Genomic DNA, 12,758 nt, shown 5'->3' on the forward strand with positions numbered 1-12,758 from the left:
TGTTTCCCTGTCCTGATAGTGTAGGAATGTTTATTGAAGTCTTTCTTAGTCTGGCTATTTGTCCTCAGAGATCATGTTGAATGCCTGTGGTATGGAATATTATGGAGAACATTTTAGGGCAGAGATAACATCAATACCACAAACACATAGTTAATTACATTTATGGGAAAAGTGCCACTATTGCTACAGTATAATTTTCCACATGTAATATAATGTATCTCAGGATGCTGAATATACAGTTCATGGAATAGTTATCATACCCAGCACACCCCTAACTACAGTAACTACAGTGTGTTCCTTCTATTTAGGACCCAGTTGTCGCCTCAGCCTTTGCGCAGATATGCAGTGTGTGTGTGTGTGACAGTCCCCTCCCACAGTGGCATGTGTATTATTAGCCCAGGGGACTGGGAACGGGTGTGGCTGCCATACAAGCCACACTGGTTCCTGTTCTCCCTCCCTCCATCCCCCCGAATGGTGGGGTAGAAGATGAGATCTCATGTTGAATGTGAGGCCGGACGTTGTGTGCGTGTGTCTGTGCACGGCACACACTCTGATCCGGTCAGGGAGAGGACACAAGACACAGGAGACACACACACACACTGACACTGACACTCAGCAGCAGCGATGGCACCAGAAGATCTAAAGGAGGATGTCGAGCAGAAAGCCTGAAGGGGGGATGGATGTGAAGATTGTGAGTGTTTGGTTAGGACCGTCAGGGTGAATATCATAAGGGAAAGGAAAAAGGACGTGTCCTGGCTGAGGCTGGCCCTGCCCTGGGCTTTTCTGGGGCTGCTGGCGTTGGCAGTTTTCCACTATGTCCTGTCGATATCTATAGTATCGTCTCTGACTGGGACTGAGCTGGGACAAACACACACTACAGGACAGGACAGGACAGGGTAGCTCGCTAGCTGGATAACACCTAGTACTTCAACTGCGAATCGGCCTGAATACCCAATGCCATCCATCACTCTGGATTATGTTCTATCTTCCTAAATCTCTTTATTAGGTTTAAAGAAGAATACATTTGGTAATCATACGTCCGGCAGTATGTGTACAGTAGAATATTAATAATACTGGAGAATAAACAGGACACAAACAGACACATTGCCTGCAGTTGGAGTGGTCTGCATGACTTTGGTTGATGAATACTTGGACTGTACAGGTTCTCATGATGTAGGACTATTACCGCCTTGTGGAATTCGAGCATTTCTATTGGTCAAGAGGAACTGTGACTGGGTTACCAGGTAAGATCTGTTACCAGGATAAGTTTCTCTCTAACTGTCAGACCTTTCTTTACATCTATGACACATGAAACGTGAAGCGCAAGATAAATGTGACATTCATGAGTTTTAAGACTTGGACATACTGATCCTGGATCAGAACGTGGTTGTTTGGGATCATGTTCCTGGAAGAATACACCTCTAGCTTAACATGAATTTTGGACCAAATGAAAAGATTTTGAGGGAATCCAATCCTGATAGAACAAAGCAAACGCAACAATTTCACAACAGAGAGAACATAAGACCAACTGAAGGACAAGAGCATAAAAACAGTACTCATTGGGTTGGTACAGTCAATAAAAAATGTCAAGCTGGCCAACCATGTGGTGTAGTAGCAGCAGACTGTACCTTAACAGGTGAGGCTGTCAGGCCACAGATCGGATGCCTTGACGGCTCTGTAGATTTGTACATGGTCTTAGCAACATCCTAGTTGTGGGTTTAGTTTAGAATCTCTTTTAGGGCAATCGCTCAGTGTAGATTGTGGGCCACATTTGAACTCACTGGCCTTTATAAGAAATACTGCTTGTAATGAAGATGACAAGGGACCAAAAATGGAGCATAATATTTTTGTGTTTAAGAAATGCCTTTTGGATTGTAATGAAAATGCCTGGGGTGGAGGGAGAAAGGGGGAAAATGTCTACATTTGTAACCTCGTTCCCGGGCTCCAATTGCTGGCGCCTAAGAGCATGGTAACACTGTGGCTCAAAGTTCGACTTGAAACTGGTTAAAATCTAGGCAAGAGAGGAAGCAAGCCTGCTATACAGCAATCGGCAATTAATATATATGTTCTATCACAGGGATCATATTGTTTTTGGAGAGCCCGGTTGATTTGGAATTCAGGCATATAAAGTTTATATGTGAAAACTGTTTCTTAGATGAATACTTTCCAATTTCCCAAACCCACTTCCTTGTTCAGCCCATTACGCTGAACGTTGAAATCCACAAAGAGGGGGAGGTGCTAGACAGCGATGGACTGAGAGATCAGCCAACTAAAAACCCTGGCTGTTTGCGCCTGTCATGGACTGCAATTCAAGTCCCATTCTGAGGCGCTCTGAAACTAGACATCTCGCCAGAGAGAGAGAGAGCCCACTGGTGGGTGGGATTACTACACTGAATAAAAATATAAACGCAACATGTAAAGTGTTGGTCCCATATTTCATGAGCTGAAATAAAAGATGCCTTAAATGTGTCATGCGCACAAAGATCGTATTTCTCAAAATGTTTGGAACATATTTCTTTACATGCCTGTGAGTGAACATTTCTCCTTTGCCAAGATAATCCATCCACCTGACAGGTGTGGCATATCAAGAAGCTGATTAAACAGAATGATCATTACACTCGTGTGCTGGGGACAATAAAAGCCCAATCTAAAATGTGCAGTTTTGTCACACAACACAATGCCACAGATGTTTTTAGGGAGCGTGCTATTGGCATGCTGACTGCATGAATGTCCACCAGAGCTGTTGCCAGCGAATTGAATGTTAATTTCTCTACCATAAGCCACCTCCAATGTCGTTTTAGAGAATTTGGCAGTACGTCCAACCGGCCTCACAACCGCAGACCATGTGTATGGAGTTGTGTCGGCAAGCGGTTTGCTGAGTGCCCCATGGTGGAGGTGGGGTTATGATATCGGCAGGCATAAGCTACGGACAACAAACATGATTGCATTTTATTGATGGCAATTTGAATGCACAAAAACAAAGCGACGAGATCCTGAGGACAATTATAAGGCCCATTTTTTTTAAAGGTATCTGTGACCAACAGATGCATATTTGTATTCCCAGTCATGTGAAATCCATAGATTAGGGCCTAATGAATTTATTTCAATTGACTGATTTCCTCATATGAACTGTAACTCAGTCAAATCAATGAAATTGTTGCATGTTGCATTTATATTTTGGTTCAGTATACATTTGTTATGCCTTTGTTGTGCCTAAATAGGGACTGCGGCTCTTAATCACACAAAAACATGTGCATATTTGTGCTATTCAGTGCATTCAGAAAGTTCAAGGGTTCAAGTCTGGGCTCTGGCTGGGCCACCCAAGGACATTCAGGGACTTGTCCCGAATTCACTCCTGGGTTGTCTTGGCTGTGTGCTTAGGGTCGTTGTCCTGTTGGAAGGTGAACCTTTGCCCCAGTCTGAGGTCCTGAGTGCTCTGGAGCAGGTATTCATATACCTTGCTCCGTTCATCTTTCCCTCGATCCTGACTAGTCTCCCAGTCCCTGCCTTTGAGAAACATCTGGGGCAGCAGAGTAGCCTAGTAATTAGAGTGTTGGACTAGTAACCGGAAGGTTGCAAGTTCAAACCCCGAGCTGACAAGGTACAAACCTGTCGTTCTGCCCCTGAACAGGCACTGTTCCTAGGCTGTCATTGAAAATAAGGATTTGTTCTTAACTGACTTGCCTATTAAAATAAAGTACAAAATCCTCACAGCATAATTCTGCCAGCACCAAGCTTCATTGTAGGGATGGTGACAGGTTTTCTCCAGATGTGGGGGTTGGCATTCAGGCCAAAGAGTTAAATTTTGTTTTCTTCAAACCAGAGAATCATGCTCTGAGGGTCTTTTAGGTGCCTTTTGGCAAACTCTAAGCGGGTTGTAATGTGCCTTTTACTGAGGAGTGGCTTCCGTCTCGCCACTACCATAAAGGCTTGATTGGTGGAGTGCTGCAGAGATGGTTGTGCTTTGGGAAGGTTCTCATATCTCCACAGATGAACTCTGGAGCTCTATCAGAGCGACCATCGGGTTGTTGGTCACCTCCCTGTCCAAGGCACTTCTCCTCCGATTGCTCAGTTTGCCCAGGTGGCCAGCTCTAGGAAGAGTCTTGGTGGTTCCAAACTTCTTCCATTTAAGAATGATGGAGGTCACTGTATTCTTGGGGACCTTCAATGCTGCAGAAATGTCTTGGTACCTTTCCTCAGATCTGTGCCTAGACACAATCCTGTCTCGTAGCTCTACAGAGAATTCCTTCAACCTCATGGCTTGGTTTTTGCTCTGACATGCACTGTCAATTTTGGGACCTTAGATAGACAGGTGAGTGGCTTTCCAAATCGTGTCCAATCAATGGATTTACCATAGGTGGACTCCAATCAAGTTGTAGAAACATCTCAAGGATGATCAATGGAAACAGGATGCCCTGAGCTCAATTTCGAGTCTCATAGCAAAGGGTATTTTTGTTATTTATTTTTAATACATTTGCACAAAAAAAAAAAAAATTCACTTTGGCAGTATGGGGTATTTTGGGTAGATTGATGAGGAATCTTTTTCAATCTAACAATTTTCGAATAAGGCTGTAACGTAACAAAAGGTGGAAAAAGTGAAGGGGTCTGAATACTTTCCGAATGCACCGTATATGGATAAAAATATATTCTGTGTTTAACAAAATCTGTACAAGCATAAAATAACTGTACAAGCATAAAATAAAATAAAACATTTTTTGCATACAATATACGTAGCTCAGAATTGGTATTATTTATTTTCGACAGTCTTTTCTGCTCATCTTTATCGAGGGATCCAATAATTCCAGAACCCACTGTACATGCTTTCTCATACACGCAGAGACACACACACACACACACGTGCAAAAGTGTGTGTGTCGTGGCTGGGTTTTGGGTGCAGGGAAACGCCTGCCATGGCTCAGATGGCGACAGATGGCTTGAGACAAATCAGCCTGGGAGTCAAGAACCCTGCCCCTCTTAGTCTGTGTGGAGGGCGATCTGCCGTGCTGGGGAATGTGTGTGTGTGTGTTTGTGCGTGCGTGTGTGTGTGGGTGTAACGTTGTTGTATATGTTTGTGTATGTTGAACTGGGTTATGCAAGGATCTCATAACTCCTTTTTTACCAGTTCTAGTGAGAAACATGGCTAAGATACGACCACGATTTATCTGTGGTGCAGAGCTCACTTTTACACGGGAGGTCAGTCAGGGTCAGAGCTCACTTTTACACGGGAGGTCAGTCCGGGTCAGAGCTCACTTTTACATGGGAGGTCAGTCCGGGTCAGAGCTCACTTTTACACGGGAGGTCAGTCCGGGTCAGAGCTCACTTTTACACGGGAGGTCAGTCCGGGTCAGCTATGAAGGTGAGCAGACACATGCGCACTTGTGTTTGCAATACCTACCCATGCATTGTTTAGGAACAATCACATGTACTCTGTCTGACACTTTTACCATGATAACATTTCATCGTCTTGGCATTAACCAGGCTACTGTTTCTCATCCAGTGACGTTGTACCTCTTTGCTGTAATAACCTTATTCTCCATGAAGTGCTTTATAATCTGCTCATAAATTATAGCTCGGTGGTTGCTGGTCTGGCTGCCAAGACAATCCATGCATTACGTAGTCCCGTAAGGTTTTCCCATACAGGGAAATTCTCAGAGGGCTCCTCGCTTAAATACTGTTCACTCGAAACGATGCAACTGCACTTCTACTTCATCTACTGTTAGTACTCAAGCCAGCCATGCACGGTGAATGCCATTCCCCTTTTAAAAGCCTGCCCGAAATGAGTGAGCATGTGTGTGCGCGTGCGTGTGTGTGTGTGGCCTAGACGAGCAGTCCAGCAGTCTGTGCCAGTATTCCTCTTTCTCTTACAATCAGGCCTTAAACCCTGCTGACCTCTATAATCCCATTCCCAAATCTCACACACACACACTGCCCCTTGGCTCGCATCTCTCTGCCTGCTCCTAATCCCAATGCAATCCCCTAAATGTGCTGCTGGGGTTGAGGTTCTCTGTCTGTGTATAGCATCAGTCTTCTCCAGCCCTGGTCCTGAATGGAAACAAAGAGTGTGCAGGCTTTTTGTTCCAGTCTGGCACTAACACATCTGATTCAACTAATAGTCAAACCCTTGATTAGTTAAATAAGGTGTGTCAGTGCTGGGCTGGAGCAAAAGCCTGCACACCCTTTCTGGGCCCACTCCCCCAGGTCTAGTTAAGCTAGCCAGCGTTTGTCCCTGATATCCAGAGATAGTGTTTTAGTTTTCTGCTTGTTGACGTAATTCACTCAGCTCTATTTTTAGTACGGATGTAATAGATGTAGAGTGGATGAATGCTGCCGTTTCACTTTCCAAAGGACACACTGGTGGTTAGGGATAAGAATAGTAAAATGTCAGACGGCTTCGGCCAATCAGTAGAGGTGGTACTGGCACGCAGCCAATGAGGAAAAGCCTTGTTGACAGGTCCGCAGTGCGTAAGGAGGTGATTGGCAGGTCAAATATGGATACGGAGCAGAGGGAGATGGAGTCAGAGAATGCAGGAATGTGCGTGTTAGCTGGTTATTCTGGGGAAGACGTGAAAGGCATGCTAGTTATGCGTGTGTGTCCCTGCCACTCCATCTCCCTCCCTCCCTCTGGTGAAGCTACTCTGAAAATGTGGTTTACCAAGCTACCAATGACTTCACACTGGAAGAAGTTAAGCTACTGTAACAACTCCGCGGAGGAGTGTGTCACATGCGTGGTAACGCAAAACCAAGAGTCAGACAAGGCAATGAAGTTCTCAAACAGGGATTTAGTTAACTCAGCATGTTTGACAGGGAATCTTCAGGTACCCAAATGAGTGTTCACTCAAATGTAAAACCTTAAAATAAAGTACTGGCCCTTTCACAGCGATAACTAAACGTAAATAGCTGCGGAAGATCATATTTAACCCCAAGACAGAGAGAACTTCTAACCTTAGGCATATTAGGGTGCTGGCTGGTCCAGAGGGTCCTCCTCCCAGCTCTTTCTCCCTCTTCTTTGGTACTATGGCAGTCCCCATACAAGATAGGTGCCTGCCGCCACCTACTGTATTGGCTTTGCATCAACCTACTATTCTGTAGTATGAATTCATTACAATTTGAAATCAATTATAATAATTGCCCTACCAACTAACCCTGCACCCATTACAACCTCACCACTATTCCACTACTTTGGCCCTATCAGATACTAGTCCAGACCAGTAGCCTGGGAGGACGGGACACTATCGTTCAAAACAGCTTGTAACTATTCTGCTGTAATATTCCGTACACCCAAGTACAGCATGTACAGAAATATGTGGACACCCCTTCAAATTAGTGAATTCAACTATTTCAGTCACACCCGTTGCTGACAGGTGTATAAAAATCAAGCACACAGCCATGCAATCTCCATAGACAAACATTGGCAGTAGAATGTCCTTACTGAAGAGCTCAGTGACTTTCAACGTGGCACCGCCATAGGATGCCACCTTTTCAACAAGTCAGTTCGTCAAATGTCTGTCCTGCTAGAGCTGCCCTGGTCAACTGTAAGTGCTGTTATTGTGAAGTGGAAACGTCTTGTAGCAACAGTTCAGCTGCAAAGGTTTGTGGCCTAAAAGCTCAAAAGCTCGTAAAAATCATCTTTCCTCAATTGCAGCATTCACTACCAAGTTCCAAACTGCCTCTGGAAGCAATGTCAGCACAAGAACTGATAGACAGGAGTTTTGTGAAATGGGTTTCCGTAGCCGAGCAGCCACACACAAGCCTCAGATCACCATGCACAATGCCAAGCGTCGGCTGGAGTGGTGTAAAGATCTCCGCCATTGGACTCTGGAGCAGTGGAAACACGTTCTCTGGAGTGATGAATCACGCTTCACCTTCTGGCAGGCTGACAGACAAATCTGGGTTTGGCGGATGCCAGGAGAACACTACCTGCCCCAATGCATAGTAGCAACTGCAAAGTTTGGTAGAACCCGGTGTGAAAGAATGTGACTGGCCTGCACAGAGCCCTGACCTCAACTGCATCGAACACCTTCGGGATGAATTGGAACGCCGACTGTGAGCCAGGCCTAATCGCCCAACATCAGTGTCCGACCTCACTAATGCTCTTGTGGCTGAATGGAAGAAAGTCCCCGCAGCAATGTTGCAACATCTAGTGGAAAGCCTTCCCAGAAGAGCGGAGGCTGTTTAGAGCAGCAAAGGAGGGGGGACAAACTTCATATTAATACCCATGGTTTTTAGAATGAGATGTTAGACAAGCAGGTGTCCACATTCTTTTGGTCAGGTAGTGTACATCTCTGCAGCTGCCGCCACAACATCTATCCTTATCCTCTGTGATCTAGATTCCATTCCTGCAGTACAAATTGACAACCATGGCCATGAACGCCTCCCCCCCCCAAGAACAAACTTACTGAAGGACACGTTATTACTATCACTCTATTGGCCTCGGTTTACTCACCGATGCTACACATTCCTATGTCTCATGTGCTCCTGCACGCTTCTCACATCTAGGATTCTCACTCGACACGCTGCTGCCACATGACCTTAAGCTTGACACCTAAAACACCGTACTGGAGTCGGGTCTAAGGTTCTCAGAGGATAACAGACATATCCTAACTCGACTTTATCTGGTAAAGACTCTGCGTCACCGGGTCTGAGTCGTACCAAACGGCTTCACAGACAACTGGAATCTTCAGCTTCAGTTGATCCTCCTCGACGCCACTCGAGTTACCACTATTTTCGATGGCTCCCTACTCCGGAGAGGAAAGCAAGTCACAGTTCTTGTCCTCAGTCGTGTGGTGCGAAGTGCCTGCTCCCTCTGGATGGCAGAAACGAAAAAAAAAACACAAAAAAAAGAGTCACTTTCACCGACCCTCTTCTCCAACCAACTTGACACCACATATTGATCTGCCTGGAGGCAAGGATCCATTCTCTCAAAGAAAATTCACTCCCACTGAGCCAGTATCATCATGTTCATCATCAGGACGAGGTTCAAACTGCTTCACCACACCTGCCACCACAGCTAATTCATTCTCATCCTCACTCTCATCACTTTCAGTTTCCTTCTGTAGCTCTTCTGAAAGCTGTGTGTGATCCACCACTCCGTATTCACTCAAAACATGTTCCACTTTTCTCATTTTTTCCTGTCTGCCATCTTCTCCTTTATGAGATCTTCCAGAATATTTGTGCATTCCCCCATTCCATATTTACTTACAATATGCTCCACTTTTTTTCCTGTCCTCCTTCTTACCCCCCACCTCAAGGCCACCCACTATCGGCCACCCACTATCGGCCACCCACTATCGGCCACCCACTATCGGCCACCCACGGGCCTCATTGACCTCTCTCCCCCTTGTGCATGCCACTGCATGGTATATATATACTGCTGCTGCAGCCCTAATTGCAGCCAGGTGTCTAAGGTGTGCAGCTGCAGTCCATTAAGTCTCTGTGAATATTTGCCACACCTTGTACTGAGTCATTTAGCCACCTGTTGGGGCCAAAAGCGGGTCTGACCCAGCCCTACTTAGTAAAAAATGTGCATATGTAAATCAGAATTTTCATAGTGTGTAGTTCCACTACACGGCAACAAAAAAAATTAACTGAAAACACTGATTTAGTTCAACGACAACCAAGCCACTGAAAATGTAGTTAAATAAATAGTTGAACTACAGTATATGTAGTACACTACTCCCCAACACTGCCGTCCTCTCATCATTCCATCTCTTTCACCTCCTGACCACACCACTCTCCTCCCTTTCTTCTCATATCCTCCCTCCTTTCCTTTCTTCTTCCCTCCCTCCCTCCCTAAATCAGCCTCATGTCTTTCCTGAGGGAGCAGATTGAATGAGAAAGACTCCATTAATAATTCTATCAGCTCTAGTTTGGGCACCTGTTAGCGCTACTTGTTGGGGTCCTCACTTTTTATTTTATAAGGCACTGTAACTGGCCAGAGCTACTTTATTGGGGTATTTGCATGGGCTCATGGGGCTGCTCCTCAGGTGCTTAGAGTCAGATAGATCTTCATATTTACTTAGACAGGGCTTCTTTGAAGGCACAAACACAAATTCACTAGCCTATCCCTCTCCTTAGCTTGTCTCTCTAACCATCTGTTCTGTCCCTCTGTCCACTCACCGTGGCTACTGCAGCTGGTCTGTATGTGTTGCTGGATCTGGCTGGCACGGCGGAGGTCCGGACCGCTGATACGGACAGACAGAGAAAACATTTGTTTCCACTAGAAGACAATGTTCCTACAGGGGAGAGAGACAGGAAGACAGGGATACAATAAGCTCCTTTCAGACCAAACCAACAGAGTGATGACAACACGGTGGATGACAACATGGTGGATCTATCTATCTGTATGTGTGTGCGTGCGTGTGTGTGTACGTATGTGCGTGGAGAACTATCCTCTTCTACAAACTGTTACCAAAGATGTCGTGGATTTGGAGAAATAAGTGATTGCCCATCAAAGTGCCAGTGAATCACAAGTAGTGTTAAACGATTAGTCTCTTGCTCCATTTCCAGTCAAACCACGAAGCCCATCAACATTAATAGTATTATGAAACAAGATTTGGGAAAGCAAATCTTCATCTCGCAGCTGAATCAAGTTGACAAGTCTTCAACACCATAGCAGTTTGAATAAACAGCAGACCATCAACAAATGACATGCCAACTAATCTTCTCTTTAATTGGTATGTGAAGTGTGTGTGTGCATGTGTGCCCTCATACAGTGTGTGTGTGTGTGTGTGTGTGTGTGCCCTCATACAGTGTGTGTGTGTGTGTGTGTGTGTGTGTGTGTGTGTGTGTGTGTGTGTGTGTGTGTGTGTGTGTGTGTGTGTGTGCATGTGTGCCCTCATACAGTGTGTGTGTGTGTGTGTGTGTGTGTGTGTGTGTGTGTGTGTGTGTGTGTGTGTGTGTGTGTGTGTGTGTGTGTGTGTGTGTGTGTGTGTGTGTGTGTGTGTGTGCGTGTGCATGTGTGCCCTCATACAGTGTGTGTGTGTGTGTGTGTGTGCATGTGTGTGTGCATGTGTGCCCTCATACAGTGTGTGTGTGCGTGCGTGTGCGTGTGTGTGTGCTCTCATACTGTGTGTGTGTGTGTGTGTGTGTGCGCACGCCCTCATACAGTGTGTGTGTGTGTGTGTGTGTGTGTGTGTGTGTGTGTGTGTGTGTGTGTGTGTGTGTGTGTGTGTGCACACACCCTCATACAGTGTGGGTGTGGGTGTGGATAATGGAGGGCATTTTATTGTACTGCATAAACTAGGCTATAACATTGATTCTCTCTCCCACATGCACTTAACCTGTTTCTCCAGCTAGTTACCCCACTGCATAATGCATAAAGAACATAAAGTACAGGTCAATAAAGCTATAAGTGTTGAAGTGGGAGATATCTCGACTAGCCTGTGTCCTAATAACTGTGTGTGTGTGTGTGTGTGTGTGTGTGTGTGTGTGTGTGTGTGTGTGTGTGTGTGTGTGTGTGTGTGTGTGTGTGTGTGTGTGTGTGTGTGTGTGTGTGTGTGTGTGTGTGTGTGTGTGTGTGTGTGTGTGTGTGTGTGTGTGCGTGTGTGTGTGTCAATCACAATCAACCATATTTTGAAATTTCTCATGGAGGAATGCTGTCGAATCAAGACACTTGTAGAATCTATGCCAAGGCGTATTGAAGCTGTTCTGGTGGCTCATGGTGGCAAAATGCCCTATTAAGAAACTTTACTGTATGCTGGTGTTTCCTTTATTTTGGCAGTTACCTGTATATCGACTTCATAATGTATGTAATAGTGGGTTTGGACCGCTATGTCTGTTTATTGGGATTCCCAAGATTTTTCTAAAATATCTTGCTGTTTTTTCCAGGTTTGTCCGGGTTTTCCAGCATGTTTGGGAAAAAGAAGAAGAGGCTAGAGATTTCGGCTCCGTCTAACTTCGAGCACCGGGTCCACACTGGTTTCGACGAGCGGGAGCAGAAGTTCACAGGTCTGCCCCAGCAATGGCAGAGTCTCCTGGCAGACACAGCCAACAGGCCCAAGCCCATGGTGGATCCCTCCTATATCACGCCCATACAGCTGGCTCCTATGAAGGTAGAGTACCGGTGGACAAATGGTGTTACTCTGTCTGTCTGTATTCACAGATCCCTTTCTTTCTGTCTTTCTTTGTTCTTCCTCTGGGATTCTCTCTCCGTTTTCTCTGTCTGTCTGTCTGTCTGTCTGTCTGTCTGTCTGTCTGTCTGTCTGTCTGTCTGTCTGTCTCTTTCTAAAGTACCTATCTATACACACCTAGTGTCTTTGAGCACCAGTCTGGCTCCTTTCACCTGTTATGAGCTGTTATGTTGTCTTTATATGGAGGGAAGATGGGCAATTCTTCAACGACATGAGTACACACTTCCTCAAGACTCTAAGAAGCCATAGACCTTGTAAAAGGAGATAGAACTTCTGATAGTACCTGAGCTATCCAGGAATACTAATCTATTAACGGATTGACTGTTACATCCTTCGTCTTTCCATTATTGATCCTGGGAGTGTCTATTACTTCCAGTCACTTACATACACTTACAACACTTAAGGTGATGATTGGATGGTCCTGAAAGACAAAGTTATCTTTGGCCAAGATTGTTGCCAAACGTGAAGATATCAAAAGAGCTGCCATCCCAGCTAACAACAAACGTTCCCACAACTTTAGAGAACTTAGTCTCATTAGGTCATTAACTAACTTTTTCATAGGAATGTTCCCGTACTAGGCAAGAGATGTTTGCAATAGACCATTCCCTTTATGTGAAATCAAATGTACCC

At 45.3% G+C, this 12,758-nt stretch overlaps 1 protein-coding gene across 1 annotated transcript in view; it reads left to right on the forward strand.

The window, feature by feature from the left end:
• The first annotated feature begins 559 nt into the window (after positions 1 to 559).
• The window catches only part of LOC135505711 (serine/threonine-protein kinase PAK 5-like), a 121,649-nt gene continuing 109,450 nt past the window's right edge, over positions 560 to 12,758 (forward strand). The window contains 2 exon segments of the mRNA XM_064924772.1: positions 560 to 1,244; positions 11,827 to 12,050. Of these exon segments, the coding sequence (XP_064780844.1) occupies positions 11,847 to 12,050 (204 nt within the window). The 5' untranslated portion in view covers positions 560 to 1,244; positions 11,827 to 11,846.

Source organism: Oncorhynchus masou, chromosome 19 (assembly GCF_036934945.1).
Source record: "Oncorhynchus masou masou isolate Uvic2021 chromosome 19, UVic_Omas_1.1, whole genome shotgun sequence".
Lineage (NCBI taxonomy): Eukaryota > Metazoa > Chordata > Actinopteri > Salmoniformes > Salmonidae > Oncorhynchus > Oncorhynchus masou.